The 21,248-nt window shown below is 44.7% G+C and overlaps 1 protein-coding gene across 1 annotated transcript in view; it reads right to left on the bottom strand.

Moving 5' to 3' along the window:
• Positions 1 to 18,808, bottom strand: part of LOC135361541 (uncharacterized) — a 71,043-nt gene extending 52,235 nt beyond the window's left edge. The window contains exons 1-10 of the mRNA XM_064570066.1: positions 18,096 to 18,808; positions 17,826 to 18,005; positions 6,285 to 6,395; positions 5,197 to 5,387; positions 4,475 to 4,534; positions 3,676 to 3,869; positions 3,162 to 3,529; positions 2,167 to 2,382; positions 800 to 903; positions 237 to 306 (exon numbers count right to left, since the gene is read on the bottom strand). Of these exons, the coding sequence (XP_064426136.1) occupies positions 237 to 306; positions 800 to 903; positions 2,167 to 2,382; positions 3,162 to 3,529; positions 3,676 to 3,869; positions 4,475 to 4,534; positions 5,197 to 5,387; positions 6,285 to 6,395; positions 17,826 to 17,870 (1,359 nt within the window). The 5' untranslated portion in view covers positions 17,871 to 18,005; positions 18,096 to 18,808. The remainder of the gene's footprint in view (positions 1 to 236; positions 307 to 799; positions 904 to 2,166; positions 2,383 to 3,161; positions 3,530 to 3,675; positions 3,870 to 4,474; positions 4,535 to 5,196; positions 5,388 to 6,284; positions 6,396 to 17,825; positions 18,006 to 18,095) is intronic.
• Between the last annotated feature and the right edge of the window lie 2,440 nt (positions 18,809 to 21,248).

The following is a 21,248-nucleotide window of genomic DNA, read 5'->3' as shown; positions in this document are numbered from 1 at the left end:
TGGCTAACGTTGCCAGCTGGACAGCCCAGCCAACACCACTATACCCTATGACCAGAGACTCCTGTACTTCAAACTGGACCCCCCGCCCCCACTTGCCCATAGGCCACACAGGTCCCTCTTCCTGTTAGTCCAGAACATCTAAATCATTACGTGAGAAACTAACAAAACCACATCCTGCCCAGTCCCCCTTCCCTCTCAGTCCTCCTCTCTTTCCAGACCCCCAGCCTCCACTCTACCTTGGTCATCAGTTCCCTGCTGAGTGACTTGTCTTGGCTTTGGAGCTTCTTAAATTTTTTGTAGCTCTTCCTGAGAAGAGACAAAAGAAAAAAGAGAAATTTAGGAATAACGTGGGGATTTGAGTGCAAGTCCCTTTTATTTCAGAACCAAAAGCTTCATCTGAGTGAGTATTTTCGCTGGGTTCCTTTGTGCACTAAGGTCTCCTTGTGACTGGGGAGGGGGGCTTTCATGGTGGTCACCTGAGGCCTCTATTCACATTTGTATTAAGCTTCTCTGTGTTGCCTAGTTTTGGTTTTCTCTGGGCATATGGTTCAGTTGCTGTAAACACTTGAAAGTCTCCAACTTAAATCAACCCAGTATCTGACATATAAAGAAACGGATTCCTGAAGCCGAACTGGTGGACTGAGGACCCAGAGAGGCTAAAGACCCCAACATCAGCCCAGTCTCTGTCCTCAGGGTTTGCGGCCTCCCAGGAGTTCCCAGCTGACTGATGGAGCAACGACAGACGTATGAGAGATCCCTAATCCATCCTGGTCCAATCTGTGGAGAGAGGCCTATCTACCTGGAAACCTTCCGCCATGTCTTCTTCAGACGGCAAATTGAGGCGTTCTGCAGAGCAGAGAGGATGGCATGCAAAGAGGAGTAGTTCTTCAGAATTTGGCACTCCTGGGGAGGAAAGAGGATGAGCTGTGAGGTGGGGAGCTAGAGCCCTATTTGCTCTAGCTTCAACCCCCTCAGTTTAAAACTCCCCTCTCCTCCCCTCCCAGATGAGATGGAGCCCTGGAAGTGCACATTTAGGGCCAGAAGAGTAACACTCACAGGGAGGAGGATTTTTTTTGGCGGGGGGGGGGGGGGGACTGTTTATTGTTATGTTAATCACCATACATCACATCATTAGTTTTTGATGTACTGTTCCATAATTCATTGTTTGGGCATAACACCCAGGGCTCCATGCAGAACGTGGCCTCTTTAATACCCATCACCGGGCTAACCCATCCTCCCAGCCCCCTCCCCTCTAGAACCCTCAGTTTGTTTTTCAGAGTCCATCATCTCTCATGGTTCGTCTCCCCCTCCGATGTCCCCCCCCCTTCATTCTTCCCCTCCTACTATTGTCTTCTTCTTCTTCTTCTTTTTCTTAACATACATTGCATTATTTGTTTCAGAGGTACAGATCTGTGATTCAACAGCCTTGCACAATTCACAGCGCTCACCATAGCACATACCCTCCCCAATGTCTATCACCCAGCCACCCCATCTCTCCCACCCCACCCCCCACTCCAGCAACCCTCAGTTTGTTTCCTGAGATTAAGAATTCCTCATATCAGTGAGGTCATATGACACATGTCTTTCTCTGATTGACTTATTTCGCTCAGCGTAACACTCTCCAGTTCCCTCCACGTCGTTGCAAATGGCAAGATCTCATTCCTTTTGATGGCTGCATAATATCCCATTGTATATATATACCACATCTTCTTTATCCATTCATTGGTCGATGGACATCTTGGCTCTTTCCACAGTTTGGCTATTATGGACATTGCTGCCATAAACATCGGGGTGCAAGTACCCCTTCGGATCCCTACATTTGTACCTTTGGGGTAAATGCCCAGTAGTGCAATTGCTGGATCGTATGGTAGCTCTGTTTTCAACTTTTTGAGGAACCTCCTTACTGTTTTTTCTAGAGTGGTTGCACCAACTTGCATTCCCACCAACAGTGTAGGAGGGTTCCCCTTTCAGGGAGGAGGATTTTGTTTAATTCAAAGAAGAAGCCAAGTAGGAAGGCCACCACCAGGACATGTGAGTCAAAGTCAGTGTGCCTCTGGCAAGAAAGGCCTACGGACTCTGGAGGGGCTCAGACCATAGAACTGAGAAGGTGAAGAGGCAGTTCCCCAGGATCCAGAGTGGGACTCCACTGGAACTCCCCCAGCATACCTGGGCCACATGGATCCAGTGCTCCACTACCCTGGCCCTGTGCTGGGCAGTCATGCTCGGGTCCCCAAGGCAGGTGGTGAGGACACAGCTGGTCACACTTTGGAAATGCGTGATGGTGGCACGGACTGTGGGTGCCAGGTGCTCATTGCCAGGCTTGTTCCTCTTGGACCAGGTGGAGCCCAGGCAATGACTGGGCACCACCTTCTTGAATAGCTCCTGGGGACCAAGGAGAGTGTCACCTGGCACTGCCACAGCCCAGCTCAGTGTCCACAGTCCCCCACAGGCCCAGGCAGGAGTCACTGGTCAGACCTGGAGCTCAGGAAGCTGAGGAAATGTCTGAGCCTTGTGGAGGTCCCCAGGATTTGTTCTCTGTCTACTGAGGGCATACAGCATGGGATGACTCAGGACCCAATACTGGTGGGGAAGGAAGGATTCATTTGCCTCCAGTCCATCCTCACTAACTCTAAGATTCCAGAAGGTGGCTCAAGTTGGTTCTTCCCAAGAGGGCATCTTTCACCCATCCTGATCACCCTCTGCTCTTTCTACTGAGATGCGTATTCTCCTGTGACAGCTACAACCATGGCCTTGTTTGTCCTCCTTCGAATTAAGTACACATCAGGTGCCTAATAAGTGCTGAGGCTGCTGGGCCTCCTGGGCAGATGGGTGCCAACCCATGGACCTGGCTGCACACAGTGAGTGTTCCTTCCCCACCAACTGGGCTGGGCCCTACCCAGCTTTCTATCTGTTCTACCTCATTTAATCTGCACAGTCAATATCTTTGCAGCAGGTGCTATTGGTGTCCATCTCTACTGACTATGGTGGATAGCAAAGGCTCAGAGGCTAAGAAAGTTACCCAAGTCACACAAATGGCAAGTGGTGGGACTGGGATTTGGACCCACGTCATAAGAGTCCAGATCAGGAAAAGGCAGGTCTGGGGCAACTGATGGCAGAGGGAATCCCTTCCCCCACCCCCCGACAAGAAACCAGCTGCTCACCGCATCTACTATTGTTAATTGTTCTGCCACCAGCTGGGGAGGGAAGGCCATGAGCTCACGCTTCTCCTCAGCTGGACTGTTCTCACTGGTCACATGCCAGGGGCATGAGGCCTCTGAGGCTGGAGCTGGCTCTGTATCTACTTTCAGAGGTGGAAAGCAAATTCTGAATATAGCTGAACATCCAGCTGACTCCGGCTCAGGGCTTGGCATTTGTGCCAGAGCTGATGTTTGCTCTTGCTCCAATACTGGAGCCGTTGATGGTGGCTCCATCACTAAAGGCGGTAGTAAAAATGGAGCTGGAACACGCTCTAAATCCAGAGTTGGCCTTTGTTCTGACTTTGCAGCAGGCTGGGGCTCTGGAGCTGGCACTGAAGAGGATAAAGAGAAGAGTTCCACAATGTAACGGAGTTTCCATGTGTCTTTCCAAAAACAGGAAGGATCCTACTGCCTTTAAGGGAATACCCAGCACATGAAGCCCACCCTAGATATTTTCCCAGACTGAAGTCCCCCTTACCCTCTTTTTCTGCCTCAGTGGGCCCTAGATGTTCCAAATGGACCATGGACAGTGGGTCACAGCACTTCAGGTCTAAGCCAGGCAAGCTGGCGTGTATGTATGCCACCATCAGTTTTAACCAAGGATGGTGCAGGGTCTGCCAGTCCTCCTGTAAGTATTGATCTGCCCAGCTGTGCAGCATGGGCGAGAGGGCCCTGGGGGAAGTCATGTGTGGAACAGAGTCAGAGGCCCGTCCTTTTTTTCCACACCATGCTTCCACATCCCCCTCCTTGTGTCCGGGCACCAAAGGATGGCCCCACCTCACCCCCAAACACTCTGTGGCCATGTTTTGCAATGGAAGGCATGGTCAGGGGCACATCTAAAGAGAGCCTTGTGAGGCCCATCCTTCCACTGACACTTGTCTCCCAAAGGGCCTGGGCATGGCCTACCCCATCTTCCATGCACATGAGCATTAGGACTGAGGTTTATGGCATATTTGTGAGCAGGCTGCTTACCACACCGATTATTCTGGGCCCCAGGGGTAGTGGTCAAGAGAGATGGATATGGACAGGGCAGGGAGCAGAAGATCGGACTGGAAACGATGAATCGCTCAGGGTCTGACTCAGCTTAGCCTCCCCTCTGCCTCCCAAGGCCTTAGGACCCCATCCACAGCTCTCTGACTCATTTTCTCAGGCGGTGGAAGCCCTCAGACCTCAGCCCTCCATGGGAATCAAACATGTGTGAGATGAGGGTACTACCAGTCCCTCCCCAGGGACTCCCTTACTATCCCATTCTGCTTCTAGGCCCAAGGACTACTCACCTTTTCAGTGGTTCTTCTGTTCCTTCCTCCACGTCTGAACATGGGAAGGAGCGTCTGTATCTACAGGAGGTCATGATGGCATCACATCTAATGTACTGGGAACACAACGGCTTATGACATCTAGTGTGACTCTCTGATTCTCAGACTAGAATTGAGGCCCAAGGATTGAGTCTGCTTCAGCCGTTGCATTATCTTAGTGTCTACAAAATGTCTGCATGTGTTTAATATGTATTGTTGAATGCATGAATCTCAACCAGAACCTTCCCACACATCTGAGTGGGACTGGAGCTCCTCTTCCTGCCCTCAGAGAGACCTCATCTGGCTACACCAAAGACAAGGACCAGGAATAGCTGGATGGAATCTCAAAATTTCTTTGCAGTTGGGAAACTGGGTTGCTTTCCATGTGCTTTCCAAGCTCACAGAAACCACAGGCCAGGGAAGGGCAAGGCAGAGAACTCTTCCACTAGGGACAGAGAAATAACAAACATGAAGATGCCCAGCATGTCCAGCAGTCCTATCTGCAGAGCAACGTACCAGGTAAGCACCTACCATGGGCTTATTATCCCATGATTGCCTACAATAACTCTGTCATGTTTATTCTTTTCCCACCCTACTTCTCAGAAGAGCAAAGTGCAGTGCAGAGAGGTATGTTGACATTCCCCAGACACACAGTTAGTAGGCAGGAGACTCACCATAATGCTATGGAGGGAGCAGGCACTCACCTTTTAAAAAAATGGCCCAGGATCTGTTGGGAGCTGGTGAAGGCCTGGTAGGGGTCCAGGAATGTGGTGATGTAGGAGATGTTTTCACTTGGGTATGCTGGTACCAGGGACTCTAACATTTGAATTGTGCCTTCCTGGAGCGTCCGCATTGTGCAGGCCTCATCCAGGCACAGTGTGGACTCCTTTTCACACTTGGTGGACAAGAGGAACATATAATCAGCAGCATCACCATGAGCCACCAGGAACATCAGGGTCTGGAGCTCAGGCTGGAAAGTCCCACCACCTCATGAACTAGTGCAAGAAGAGGGACCTGAGTGCCTATACCATAAAATGTTCTAGGCTTTAAAAGTGCATTTTGCATATGATCTCACTCATATGTGGAATTTCAGAAAGAAAACAGGTGAACATATGGGAAGGGGGGGTGAAAGGAGAGAGGGAAACAAACCATAAAAGACTCTTAACGATAGAGAACAAACTGAGGGTTGATGGAGGGAGGTGGGTGGGGGGCATGGGCTAGATGGGTGATGGATATTAAGGAGGGCACTTGTTGTGATGAGCACTGGGTGTTGTATGGAAGTGATGAACCACCGAATTCCACTCCAGAAACCAATATTGCACTGTATGTTAACTAAATACAATTTAAATTAAAAAAGGAAAGTTTTTAAATAAAATAAATAAATAAAAGTACATTTTTATTTGGGGGAATGATAAATAATTGATACCTCCAAGGCATTTTGTTAGCTGAAAACCATAGCACCTCTCTGTATTAACATCCCATATTAAGAGGATTATCCCAGTGAGTCATCAACAAACTTGCCCACTGTAGATACTGGGAAAGAGAGGATTAGGGATTTCATATGGTTGCTCAAGATCATGCACATCAGAACGGAGAACCATTTAAAGATAGGCTGCATGACATTCCCACTAAATTACCTGAGGCTTGGTCAGCTCCTGACAGCGACAGGAAGGATATGGAGTAGCCACATTCCTGGAATGGTCTCGGGTAGTTGCCAGATATGAGTCCGGGTTCTGGGCCCACCCCAGTCCCGGCTGTGGTAACCTGTAACCTCCTCTGTGCCTACACTTACCCAAGACCAATGTCGGCCCTTCTTGGTGTCCCGGTGCATCTGCCCCTTGTCTAGGGAGATGGAGTAGTTGAACCCATCAGCCAGCTCCTCGATGATCTCCTGGTTTGAGTTCTGCAAAGACAGTGCCTAATAGCTTGGCCAGGAGGAATAAAGGACACGTCTGGACATTGCCACTGGGGGATACTCTCAAGAGAAAATCTGTTCCACCCTTGGGGCAGAGTAGGGCATCTGCAAAGAACTCTACCCAGAGAGGAAACAAGATAAAACCTGTAGCGCTCAGGATTAACATGGGTAGAAGAACTCACCTTCTCATGCACCAGCCGTGACCGAGGTATAAACACGAAAGACCCACCAGGCTTCCAACACCTAACAATCAGCTTCTGCCCAGGAAGGACTCAACCCTGAGTCCTGCCTCCTCTGTCCCCAACACAGACACACAGACACACACACACAAAGACACACACACACGATGAGGGACGAGAGGTGCGGCGCTGCTCAGGTGGAATCACAATTTTGTCCCAGCCTGAATTGGCCTGCCTTGGGCTCCTTTGTGTTACCTTTCGGTGCCTTCTCCAAAATGACCGGATGCGTCGGGACTGATGGCTGAGCCAGTGTCTACAGCGACTAAAAAGATTCTCACTCTGAGCTTTCTTGAGCCCAGATCTTCTGCTACCAGAGAAACAACATTGAAACATCTTGCTCTCCTGACTGTCTCCAGTCAAGTGAGCTGGATAGGGGCTATCTCTAGAATGTAGGTCCTTGGTTACCACAGTTCTAAGTTCTGTTGAGGTCTATGACCACAAAGAAGTGAGGTCACTTTTTGAAGATTCTGTTACCCGGGCCCCTCCTTTCAATCAGACTTATCCAAAGTGCCCTATGGGCTGTTCACTGCTCCTCCTCTTCCCCCATGCCAACTGCTTAACCACACAAAATTAGTCAAAACATCCCTCTTCACACATCCCTGAAAATGTAATGAAGATCCTAGCTTTGAGAAGACAGAGCTGAATCTGGGCCTCCTTTTTCTTACCTATTCTTTGCCCTGGGAAAATCACTGTGCCTCTCAGGTCTTCCCCAGTCTCCAAACCTTCACAAAGGGGATGAGGCTAGAACCTACTTCCTAGGGACCTCAACAGTTGTATCTGAGATAATATCTCTTACACCTGGGGGATGGTGTCATATGTATCTATGACACAATTTAGTGATTGAAGAATTACAAGAAGGGGTTGGAACACCACTCAAAGCAGACCTGGGTTCCAGCAGTATAGTATTGAAAAAGTCACTTCCAACTTTGCCTCATTTTCAGGTCAGAGCCACGGGCGGGGGGGGGGGGGGGAGATGAAATTAATGTAAATTCAGATATTGTTATCCTCTGGCGTAAAATTGTTCCATTGTCTCCTGTTATATTTAGAATAAGACCCGGGGCGCCTGGGTGGCTCAGTCGTTAAGCGTCTGCCTTCGGCTCAGGTCATGATCCCAGGGTCCTGGGATCGAGCCCCGCATCGGGCTCCCTGCCCCGCGGGAAGCCTGCTTCTCCCTCTCCCACTCCCCCTGCTTGTGTTCCCTCTCTCGCTGTGTCTCTCTCCGTAAAATAAATAAAAAATGTTAAAAAAAAAAAAAAAAAAGGATAAGACCCATGATCGTCATCACAGCTTATGGGGTGGACTGCCTCCACAATGGCTTTCAGTGATCCCCACCCCTGGTATACACATCCCGGTGTAACCACTAAGCATTTAGAAACTGGGCTTTGACCAACAGAATATGGCCAACGTGATGGGATGTCTAAATTTGAGACAAAATGCCAAAAACACTCTCTTTCCTCTCACTCCATCGCTTGTGTTTCCTCTCTCTGGCACGCGCTCTCTCTCTCCCTCTCTCTCTGACTTGCTCTCTTTGTCATATCCCCAGGCAATCAGGCCCTGATGCTTTGAGCTGCCCCGTTAGAGGCTCACATAGAAGAGAAACAAGGGAGTGCCCAAGCTGACAGATGGGAAAGAACTCAGTCTCTCTGTTGAAACTGCATTGTGAGTTCTGTGAGTGAACTTGGGAGCAAATCCTCCACAGTCCAGCCTTAGATGAGGCTACAGCCCCAACCTTGTGATACATCCTGAGGCAGAGACACAGGGGGTGTCATGCCTGGACAGCTGGTCCACACAAATGGTGAGATATTAAATATTTGTAGCTTTAAAATGCAAGGTATTGGGGCAAGGTAGTCAGAGAGGAAATGGTAACTAACACAGTCCACGAGGCCCCAGAATCTGGCCCTGCCCACATTGCCCACCCCCTCTCTCCTCCAAGGCTCCCTCCAGCCACACTGGCCACTTTTCTAACCTTTTCTGATCAAACCCACTTTTGCCTGTGAGTCTCTGTCTCAGTGGTGCCTTCTCCCTGACACACGGCGCCAAGACTTGTGCAGAGCGGCTTCCTCTTGTCATTTGGGTATCGGCAATGTCACCCCAGTGAGGCCTTTCAGACCCTGCACAGTCCTCCCTCACAGCATCCCACTTTGTTTTCACCACAACACTTGCTCTTTCTTTTTTCACATCTACGTTTTGGTGCTTTTGTCTATCTCCCCCCGAGACTGTGAACTCCTGGCAGGCAGGGACCACTGCCCACCAGCGCTCCTTAGCAAAGCATGAGTGCTTGGTGCATAGTTGCTGAAGGAATAAACGGGAAGATCTTGTACCCCTCCTCGTGTTTTTGAGCACTCAGATAGTGGAGATGAATGCTAGTAATAGGAGATGCAAGTTGTTTCTGGGGCAGGGGGACAGCGAAAAAGACCTCTGTATGACTCTTGGATGCTCCAGTAGCTCAAGAAATGTATAGTTGGTACTGTGTAAGTTTAAGGTGTACAGCATAATTACTGGTCACACATGTATTGTGTAATGATTACCACATTAAGTTCAGTTAACATCCCCACCAAAAAATTATGTATTTCCTTGTCATGAGAAGTCTTAGGATTTATTCTCTTAGCGCCACTCAAGTATACTACACGGCAGTGTTAATTTATACAGTGCTTTTTTTTTTTTTTAAAGATTTTATTTATTTATTTGAGAGAGAGAGAGAATGAGAGACAGAGAGCATGAGAGGGAGGAGGGTCAGAGGGAGAAGCAGACTCCCTGCCGAGCAGGGAGCCCGATGTGGGACTCGATCCCGGGACTCCAGGATCATGACCTGAGCCGAAGGCAGTCGTTTAACCAACTGAGCCACCCAGGCGCCAATTTATACAGTGCTTTATGTCAACTATCTCAATAAAACTGAAAACAGAAAAAACAAAACCTCAGTGGGCACCACTGACACAGGAGGCTACCTTCTTCCTGGAGGCCAGCAGCTGTACGGCACCCCAGCCAGGAACACTAGCAAACAAGACAGGAACCTTTATTTGAGTTTCTGCATGATAGAGGCTCTCCAGAGTCCCAGGGGTAAAGGAGAAGGACCTGCAGGCTTCCAGGGCTGTAGGAGGGGCTTTGAGAGACCCTCATGCTCCCCTATTTCTATCCCCCCTGCCCAACAAGTGTCCTCTTAACTCATGAGGCATCCTTTTCTCCCAATTTTTATTTAAGTTCTAGTTAGTTAACACATGGTGTAACATTGTTTTCAGGAGTAGATTTTAGTGATTCAACACTTATATTTAACCCCCAGTGCTCAACATGACATGTGCCCTCCTTAATGCCCACCACCCATCTAGCCCATCCCCCACCGACCTCCCTCCATCAAACCTCAGTCTGTTCTCTATCGTAAAGAGTTTCTTACGGGTTAGCCCAGTGATGGCTGTTAAGGAGGGCTCGTATTGCATGGAGCACTGGGTGTGGTGAGCAAATGAAGAGTCATCGAGCATTACATGAAGAACTAATGAAGTACTGTGTGGTGGCTAACATAACGTAATAAAATAAAATAATAAAATAAAATTCTTCTTTAGTTTTTATTTTATATATACGTTATATATATAACATATATGTATTCTCTTTTGTTTCCTTGCATTGTATTTTATTTTAACTTTGTATGTTTATGATATATATATTTTTTTTCTTTACTATTTTGGGATCTAGGTTCTTTTTTTTAAAGCTTTTATTTAAAAAATATATATATTTTATTTATTTGTCAGAGAGAGAGAGCACAAGCAGGCAGAGGGAGTAGCAGGTTTCATGCTGTACCGGGAGCCCAAGGCGGGACTCAATGCCAATACCCGGGCATCATGACCTGAGCTGAAGGCAGACACTTAACCTACTGAGCCACTCAGATGTCCCAGGATCTGGGTTCTTTTAAGAAACAAGCCAAAATATACCCAGGGTCTAGTTTATTGTTTTGTTCTGTTTTACTCTTTGTTTGATTTTTTTTTTCTTATTTTGTTTTGTTTCCATTTTCTTCTAGTTTGTTTTGTCTGTATTTTTCTGTTGTTGTTGTTGTTCTTTTTGTCTTTTCTCTGTCTATCATCTATTCTTTTCTGGACATAATGATGAGCCAGAGAAGCTCCTCCAAAAAGAAAAAAACAGGAGGCAGTACTCACTGCCAAGGATTTAATCAATATGGATATAAGGAGGAGGTCAGAACTAGAATTCAAAACAATGATTATAAAGATACTAACTAGACTTGAAAAAAACAAAGGCGGTAGAGAATCTCTTACTGTAGGAATAAAAGAATGAAAATCTAATCAGGCTGAAATTACAAATGTTATTACTGAGATGCAGTAGAAAATGGAGGCTCAAACTGTGGAAAGAGCCAAGATGTCCATCGACAGATGAATGGATAAAGAAGATGCGGTATATATACACAAAGGAATATTATGCAGCCATCAAAAGGAATAAGATCTTGCCATTTGCAACGACGTGGATGGAACTGGAGGATATTATGCTGAGCGAAATAAGTCAAACAGAGAAAGATGTGTATCATATGACCTCACCGCTATGAGGAATTCTTAATCTCAGGAAACAAACTGAGGGTTGCCAGAGTGCGGGGTGGTGTGGGAGGGATGTGGTGCCTGGGTGATAGACACTGGGGAGGGTATGTGCTCTGGTAAGCGCTGTGAATTGTGCAAGACTGTTGAACCTCAGATCTGTACCTCTGAAACAAAGAATGCAATATATGTTAAGAAAAAAAAAAAAAAGAAGAGGAAGATAGCAGGAGGGGAAGAATGACGGGGGGAAATCGGAGGGGGAGACGAACCATGAGAGAGGATGGACTCTGAAAAACAAACTGAGGGTTCTAGAGTGGAGGGCAAGTGGGAGGATGGGTTAGCCTGGTGATGGGTATTAAAGAGGGCACGTTCTGCACGGAGCATTGGGTGTTATGCACAAACAATGAATCATGGAACACTACATCTAAAACTAATGATGTAATGTATGGTGATAAACATAACAATAAAAAATTAAAAAAAAAATGGAGGCTCTAACTGCTAGGATAAATGAGGTAGAAGAGAGATTCCGTGATATATAAGACAAAGTGATGGAGAATAAGGAAGCTGAGGAAAAGAGAGAAAAACAACTACTGGATCATGAAGGGAGACTTGGAGAAATCAGTGTTACCATAAAGTGAAATAATATTCAAAGAATAGGGGTCCCAGAAGAAGAAGTGTGGGGAAAGGGGCAGAAGGTTTATTTGGACAAATTATAGCTGAGAACTTCCTTGATCTGGGGAAGGAAACAGACATTCAAGTCCAGGAGGCAGAGAGAACTCCCCTCAAAATCAATAAAAATAGGTCAACACCACTACATATAACAGTGAAACTTCCAAATATCCGGGATAAAGAGAAAATCCTGAAAGCAGCTTGGGACAAGAGGGCCCACAAGAGATTCATTTTAGATTCAAAGACACCTCCAGATTGAAAGTGAGGGGGTAGACAACCATTTATCATGCTAATGGATACCAAAAGAAAGCTGAAGTAGCAATCCTTATGTCAAACAAACTAGATTTTGTTTTATTTATGTTTTATTTTCTATTTAAAATCAATTAATTAATGTATAGTGTATTATTAATTTCAGAGGTAGGATTTAGTGATTCATCGGTTGTATACACTACCCAGTGCTCATTACATCCAGTGCCGTCCTTAATGCCCAGCACCCAGTTACCCCATCCCCCCACCCACCACCCCCTCCAGCAACCCTCAGTTTGCTTCCTGGAGTTAATAGTTTCTTATGGTTTGTCTCCCAATCTGAGTTCATCTTATTTTATTTTTCCATCGCTTCCCTTATGTTCATCTCTTTTGTTTCTTCAATTCCACATATGAGTGAAATCACCTGATATTTGTCTTTCTTTGACAGATTTATTTTGTTTAGCATACTACCCTCTAGTTGCATCCACATCGATGCCAATGGTAAGATTTCATTCTTTTTGATGGCTGAGTATATATATATATATATATATATATATATATATATATATATATATATATATATATATAATTACATCTTCTTTATCCATCGTCTATCGATGGACATCTGGGCTCTTTCCATCTTTTGGTTATTGTGGACATTGCTGCTATAAACATTGGGGCTCATGTGCCCCTTTGAATCACTGTTTGTATCCTTTGGATAAATACCCAGTAGTGCAACTGCTGGGTCTTAGGATAGTTGTATTTTTAACTTTTTGAGGAACCTCCATACTGTTTTCCAGAAGAGCTGTACCAGCTTGCGTTGTCACCAGCAGTGTAAGAGGGTTCCCCATTTCTGCATCCTCACCAACATCATTTGTTTCCTGAGTTGCTAATTTTAGCCATTCTGACTGGTATGAGGTGGTATCTCATTGACGTTTTGATTTGTCTTTCTCTGATGCTGAGTGATGTTGAGCATTTTTTCATGTGTCTGTTGGCAATTTGTACGCACACAAACTAGATTTTAAACAACGACCGTCATAGGAGATGAAGAAGGACACTATATCATAATAAAAGTGTCTATCAAACAAGAAGGCCTAACAATGGTAAATATTTATGCCCCTAACATGGGACAGCCAATTATATACACCAATTAATAATAAAACTAAAGAAACACACTGATAATAATACAATAACAGCAGGGGACTTTAACACCCCACTCACTGCAATGGACAGTGGAAGAAGGAAGAAGGAACTTCTGCTTCATCCAAGCAGAAGATCAACAAGGAACAAGGGCTTTAAATGACATATTGGACCAGATGGACTTCACAGATATACTCAGAACATTTTATCTTAAATCAAAACATTCTTTTCAAGTGCACATGGAACATTCTCCAGAATAGGTCACATACTGGGTCACAAATCAGAACTCAACTGGTACAAAAAGACTGAGATCATACCATGCATATTTTGAGACCACGATGCTCTGAAATTTGAAGTCAACCACAAGAATGAATTTGGAAGGACCACACATACATGGAGGTTAAAGAACATCCTACTAAAGAATGAACGGGTCAACCAGAAATTAAAGAAGAATTAAAAGAATACTTGGAAGCAAATGAAAATGGAAACACGACAGTTCAGAACCTTTGGGAGGCAACAAAGGCAGACCTAAGAGGGAAGTATATAGCAATACAGGCCTTTCTCAAGAAACAAGAAAAGTTTCAAACACACAAGCTAACCTTACACCTAAAGGAGCTGGACAGAGAAGAGCAAATAAAGCCTAAACCCTGCAGGAGAAGAGAAATAATAAAGATTAGAGTAGAAATCAATGATCCAGAAATAAAGACAAAACAAAACACAAAAAACGGTAGAGCAGATCAACAGAACTAGGAGCTGGTTCTTTGAATGACTTAACAAGATTGATAAAATCCAAGCCAGACTTCTCAAAGACAAAAGAGAAATGACCCAAATAAATAAAATCATGAATGAAAGACCAATGCCGCAAAACTATAAACCATTATAAGAGCATATTATGAGTAACTACATGCCGACAAATTAGGCAATCTGGAGGAAACATATAAACTACCAAAACCGAAACAGGAAGAAATAGAAAATCTGAAGAGACCCAATAACCAGCGAAGAAATTGAAGCAGTGATCAAAACTCTCCCAACAAACAAGAGTCCAGGGCCGGATGGCTTCCCAGGGGAATTCTACCAAACATTTAAAGAACAATTAATACCTATTCTTCTGAAGCTGTTCCAAAAAATAGAAACAGAAGGAAAACTTCCAAACTCATTCTATGAGGCCAGCACTACCTTGATCCCCAAACCAAAGACACCACCAAAAAGGAGAAATACAGGCCAATATCCCTGACGAACATGGATGAAAAAAAAGTTCTCACCAAGACGCTAGCTAATAGGATCCAACAGTACATTAAAAGGATTATTCACCATGACCAGGTGGGATTTATTCCTGGGCAGCAAGGGTGGTTCAACATACCCAAATCAATCAACGTGGCACACCACATTAAGAAAAGGAAGGATATGAAACACAGGATCCTCTCAATAGATGCAGAGAAAGCTTTTGACAAAACACGGCATACTTTCTTGAAAGAAAAAAAAAACAACCCTCAACAAAGTAGGGATAGAGGGAACATACCTCAACATCATAAAGGCCATATACGAAAGACCCACAGCTAATATCATCCTCAACAGGGAAAAGCTGAGAGCTTTTCCCCTAAGGTCAGGAAAACGACATGGATGTCTACTCTCACCACTGTTGTTCACCATAGTACTGGAAGTCCTAGCCTCAGCCATCAGACAACAAAAAGAAAAGGCATCCAAATTGGAAAAGAAGAAGTCAAACTTTCACTCTTTGCAGATGACACTCTGAGTACAAAATCCCAAAGACATCACCAAAAAAATTGCCAGAACTGATAGAGGAATTCAGCAAACTGGTAGGATATAAAATCAATGCACAGAAGTCTGTTGCATTTCTATACACCAGCAATGAAGTAAATCAAGGAATTGATCACAGTTACAATTGCACCCTAAACCATAAGATACGTAGGCATAAAGCTAACCAAAGAGGTAAAAGATCTTTACTCTGAAAACTAGAGAACACTTACGAAAGAAACTGAGGAAGATACAAAGAAATGGAAAAACTTTCTATGCTCATAGATTGGAAGAACCAATATTGTTAAAATGTCTTTGCTACCCAGAACAATCCACACATCCAATGCAATCCCCGTCAAAATACCACCAGCATTTTTCACAGAGCTGGAACAAACAATTCTAAAATTTGTATGGAACCAGAAAAGACCCCGAATAGCAAAAGGAGTGTTGAGAAAGAAAACCAAAGCTGGAGGCATCACAGTTCTGGACTTCAAGCTACATTACCAAGCTGTAGTCACCAAGACAGTATGGTTACTAGCACAAAACCAGACAGAGATCAGTGGAACAGAATGGACCCTCAACTCTATGGCCAACTAATCTTCAACAAAGCAGGAAGGAATATCCAATGGGGGAAAAGACAGTCTCTTCCACAAACGATGTTGGGAAAACTGGACAGCCACATGCAGAAGAATGAAACTGGACCATTTTCTTACAGCATACATAAAAATAAATTCCAAATGGATCAAAGACCTACATGGGAGACAGAAAACCAGCAAGAGCCTAGAGGAGGGGCGCCTGGGTGGCTCAGATGGTTAAGCGTCTGCCTTCGGCTCAGGTCATGATCCCAGGGTCCTGGGATCGAGTCCCACATTGGGCTCCCTGCTCAGCGGGAAGCCTGCTTCTCCCTCTGCCTCTCTCTCTCTCTCTGTCTCTTATGAATAAATAAATAAAATCTTAAAAAAAAAAAAAAAAAAGAGCCTAGAGGAGAACACAGGCAGCAGCATCTTTGACCTCGGCCGCAGCACCTTCTTGCTAGGCTCGTCTTCAAAGGCAAGGGAAACAAAAGCAAAAAATGAATTATTGGGACTTCATCAAGATAAAACACTTCTGCACAGGGAAAGAAACAGTCAAGAAAACTAAGAGGTAACCTACGGAATGGGAGAAGATATTGGCAAATGCCATATCTGAGAAAGAGTTAGTTATAAAGAACATACCAACCTCAACGCCCAAAACACAAATAATCCAGTTAAGAAATGGGCAGAAGGCGTGAATAGCCACTTTTCCAAAGGAGACATCCAGATAGCTAGCAGACACGAGAAAAGATGCTCAACATCACTCATCATCAGGGAAATGCAAATCAAAACCACAATGAGATACCACCTCACACCTATCAGAATGGCTAAAATGAACAACACAAGAAACAGCCGGTCTTGGGGAGCATGCAAAGAAAGGGGAACTCTCTTACACTGTTGGTGGGAATGCAAACTGGTGCAGCCACTCTGGAAAACAGTATGGAGGTTCCTCAAGAAGTTAAAATTGGAACTACCTTACCATCCAGCAATTGCACTACTTAGTGGGTATTTGCCCAAGGGAACAGGACGCTTTTAACAACACATAGGAACAGACTTTCTGATTTAGAAAATAAAAGGGAGAAGTAACGACATAGACAATGGAGAATCTATGGATAAAAATATCAATTCTTATGGGAGAGTGGCTTATAATAAGAAATTAGACTATATATTTTCACTTTTGGATGGAGATCCACAAAATTAAAACAAATGCCTTCAGATTTTGAATTTTTAATGGCAGGAAATATGATTAGCAATGAATTATATATAATTAACAAAAAGCAGTCACTGTCTTGGCTCTTTAATATTCTGAAGGTTTAAGTTTTGATATATTTCATCTTAAATGGTTTTAAACAGCAGGCAGGTATTAGTATATTAAAAATCACCATTATGTTTTGATCCTCTAAAACTGATTCATGATATTTTCTTAGTACATTATTATAAAACTATGCTAGTGGCCTGGATTTATTATTACTTTTTAACCACGCTAGTCACATTGGAGTCCTGTAAAGTTGTTTAAAGAGCTAATATTTAAAAATATTTAAGGTCGCCACTATATTATGAGAAAATGTCAAACATACAAAATACTCTCTTTTGAAAACAAGCTAAGAAGTATATTTTAAATACGGATAATTTGTCTTCCTTTTTAAAGCCAAGAAACTAAAATTATAACAAATTCTGCTTTTGACATACTTGAAATATCGTATCTTAAAATAACATCTTTTAATACACCTACTACTTACTTTTTCAATATATTTAAAATACTTCTGGGGCGGGTGCCTGGGTGGCTCAGTCGGTTAAGCGTCTGCCTTCAGCTCAGGTCATGATCCCAGGGTCCTGGGATCGAGTCCCACATCCGGCTCCCTGCTCAGTGGAAGTCTGCTTCTCCCTCTGCCTGCCGCTCCCCCTGCTTGTGCTCTCTCTGTGTCAAATAAATAAATATTTAAAAAATAATAATAAAATAAAATAAAATAAAATAAAATACTTCTTGGACACCTGGGTGGCTCAGTCGGTGAAGCGTCTGCCTCCAGATCAGGTCACGATCCTGGAGCCCTGGGATGGAGCACCGCATCAGGCTCCCTGCTCAGCGGAGAGCTGGCTTCACTCTCTCCCTCTGTCCCTTCCCCTACTTGTGCTCTTTCTCCCTCCCTCTCTCTGTCAAATACATAAATAAAATCTTTTAAAAATATATATTTTTAAATACTTTCACATTATACGAAAAATTAACCATTAAAAATTAATTTAGGGAGGTATGTAGTTTTATACTTTTACCCTTAGGACTGTGGATTCCATACATCTCTGCCAGGTACATCCCATGTCCCTCAGCTCATTGGACTGGAAGGTCCTGAGATCTTGTATATTCCTTTCATCATCATCATCACCATCATCATCCACGTGTTTCTCTCTCTCTGAACCTGTGCAGGGGTTTCTCCCCCCAGAACAACCCCGAATCTATAAGAAAACCCCAGAGCATTATTTTGACCCACCACGTCCCTTAAAGAACAGATCCTGTTGTAAAAATCCCTAGTGTTAAGGTATTACCTGAGAAAGCAGAAAATAACCCACATGGGACTAGTCCAAAAAAGGCAGGCTCTGAAGAAAATCCTCTGGGACAGACAAGTGGCGGCCCAGCCCCCTCCTTAGCCACTGTGGCGCGCACAGGGGAGTGTTCGCCTCACACTGATGCCACCCCACGCAGTCCTGAAGCCATGGCGAGCCTCCTGGGAAGTTCCTGAGGAAATTACCTCACTGAGGATGAGCTGAACGCCCTCTGAAGGAACACTCACGTGGGCCATCCTCCTCTTAAAGGGTGGAGTCCGTCGCCCCCTGCTGGCTGTCGGGTGTAGCGCAGGATGCTGAGAACTCACTGTTTGGGGTGGCCATGCATGGCCTTTCTGCCTTCCAGGGCCGCGCAGGCTGCTCTGGGATCGCAGGAAATGGATGGGCACCTCCTCCTGGCCAGGTTGCTGAATCACTCAAAAATCTCAATGCCCCAGCTTTCTTGCTGACTGCATCTGTGATGCTCTGCTCTAGCCATGCCTACTCTCTTGCCTGGAACATGCCTCACTCCCTGAAGCCCCACGGCCTGGAGAACAAGGGAGTCATCAGGCTTTTGGGTCATCTCAAAAGAATCGCCTCCGTGCCATGACATAAGGACAGTAACCATTTCAGCTCCCGAAAAAGAGCCACCCATTTCCGCCATCACATTCTCCACTGGATCTTTAACCTATTACATACAGAGAACAGCAGCTCTCCTTGGGGTAAGGTCCTCCTTGAGGCACTAATATGTGGACTTGATCACAATCACAAATAACTGAAGCAGAAGATGAAAGTGGGAAATCTTTGGCTTGTCCTCATTTTGAAATTATGGTTTAGAGTCACTTCCAAAAACTCAAGTGGTTATCTATACGCTGGCATGCCTTGAAGCTCTGTCAAGGAAGGAATCAAACTGTTTTGGAATTTGGTGGTTTGTTTTTTTATTTGTTTGTTTGTTTGTTTTGGTTTTCAGCTGTTGTTATTGTTCTCACATAGCAAGTCCTCTGAAAAACTAATGAATAGGGTGGAATATTAGGCTCATGACCCCCTCTTTCAGTTATGTTTTTGTGCACAGGAAAATAAACTGCACTCATCCTATCTATAAAATATCTGAAAATGTAATAATGGTAATACATTTAAAATATGATACATCTGGGGTGGAGCAAGATGGCGGAGGAGTAGGAGACCTGGATTTTGTCTCCTCTCAGGAATTCAGCTGGATAGGGATAAACCATTCTGAACACCTACAAACTCAACAGGAGATCGAAGAAAAGAAGAGCAACAACTCTCTCATCAGAAAAGCGACCACTTTCTGGAAGGTAGGACGTGCGGAGAAGTGAATCCGAGGCAATATTCGGGAGGATAGACGGCGGGGGAAGGGCCTCCGTCGGCTGCTTCTGGCAAGTGATAGAACCACGGAGCACAAAATCGGAACTTTTAAAAGTCTGCTCTGCCGAGGGACGTCACTCTGGTGGCTAAGCGGGGGGTGGAACCCTCCGGGACAGTGTGGTCTCAGGACCCTCGGGGTCACAGAAAGACCGGGGGTGCCTGAGTGTGGCAGAGCTCCCAGGGATAGGAGCTGGGAAGCTGGTTGCAGAGGCGGAGCCCAGGCGCAGGCTCTCAGCTCGGGGTTCCATAAACCGTCATCTGCGGCACAGTCCGGCCACTGCTCCTCCAGCAGGGACCCAACAAGTGGCAGATCAGGGAGACTCACCTTCCTCCCCCGGGAGGAGCCGCGCGGGAGTGCACCGCAGGGATCTGCTGGGTTTGGAGACTCCACACAGGGTTGGTGCCAGAGATAGAAACACGCGGTCACAGGCCGGGTGAGCATGGAATGCAGCCGGAGACCGGGGAGACGGGAGTGACTGACAGCCTTTCTCTGGGGGCTCACTGAGAAGCAGGGCCCCGAGTTCTCGGCTCCTCCGGGGCGGAGATTGGGAGGCCGCCATTTTCGCTCTCCGCCTCCAAAGCTGTACGGAAAGCTTGCAGGGAACAAAAGCCACAGAGAGCAAACCCGAGCAGATTACTTAGCCGGGAGGGGGCAAGGGCGGGGCAATTCCGCCGCCGGCAGAGACATTTGGAAACCACGGCAACAGGCCCCTCCCCAGAAGATCAGCGAGAACAGCCAGCCAAGACCAAGTTTACCGATCAATGAGAACGGGAGAACTCCAGCGCTAGGGGAATACTGCACATAGAATTTTTTACCATGATTCTTTAGTCTTTCAAAGTTAATTTTTTTTTAACTGGCTTTTTTTCTTTTTCAATTTTTCTTTTTCCCTTTTTCAACCAACATCTTATCAATCCCTTTTTTTAAAAAAAACATTTTTATTTTTCATTTTTAAAGTCATATTCTATCCCTTCGTAGTAGTTACCCGTATTTTTGGCTTATATATATAAGTTGTTCTCTCTTTAAAATTTTGAGATAGTTTCTTCTAACAGATTAAAATATACCCTAAATCTCTAGTATATGGTGTTTTCTATTCCCCTGCCTGATCACATCCTCTCCCTTTTTTTTTCTTTTTTCTTTTTTTAAATCCTCTTCTTTCTTTTTTCAAACAACTTCTTATCAATTCCTTTTATAAAATTTTTTATAATTTCCATCTTTACAGTCATATTCCATCCCTTCATCATATACACCCTTATTTTTGTACATATATAAGTTTTTCTTTCTTTAAAATTTTGGGAGGCACTTTCCTCTAAAAGACCAAAATACACCCCAAATCTAGTGTGTGGCACTGATCTATATACCAGCCTGATCATATTTGATCACATTTTGTTTTTTGTTGTTGTTGTTGTTGTTTTGTTTGTTTTTATTTTTATCTTTATCTTTTTCTTTTTCTTTCTTTTTTTTTCTCTCTTTTTTCTCTCTTTCCCTTTCTTTTCCCACTGCTTCAGGTCTTTTCTGATTTGTTTAGAGTATATTTTCTGGGGACGTTGTTACTCTGCTAGCATTTTGTTCTCTCATTAATCTATTCTCCTCTGCACAAAATGACAAGACGGAAAAAATCACCTCAACAAAAAGAACAAGAGGTAGTACCGAGTGCCAGGGACCTACTCAATACGGACATTAGTACGATGTCAGATCTAGAGTTCAGAATCATGACTTTAAAGATACTAGCTGGGCTTGAAAAAAATATGGAAGTTATTAGAGAAACACTT

The sequence above is a fragment of the Mirounga angustirostris genome, unplaced genomic scaffold, assembly GCF_029215605.1.
Source record: "Mirounga angustirostris isolate CCGP_5_RB_7025 unplaced genomic scaffold, mMirAng1.0.hap1 SCAF_9, whole genome shotgun sequence".
NCBI lineage: Eukaryota > Metazoa > Chordata > Mammalia > Carnivora > Phocidae > Mirounga > Mirounga angustirostris.
The sequence above is the reverse complement of the archived record's forward strand: the minus strand, read 5'-3'. Positions and strand labels throughout refer to the sequence as shown.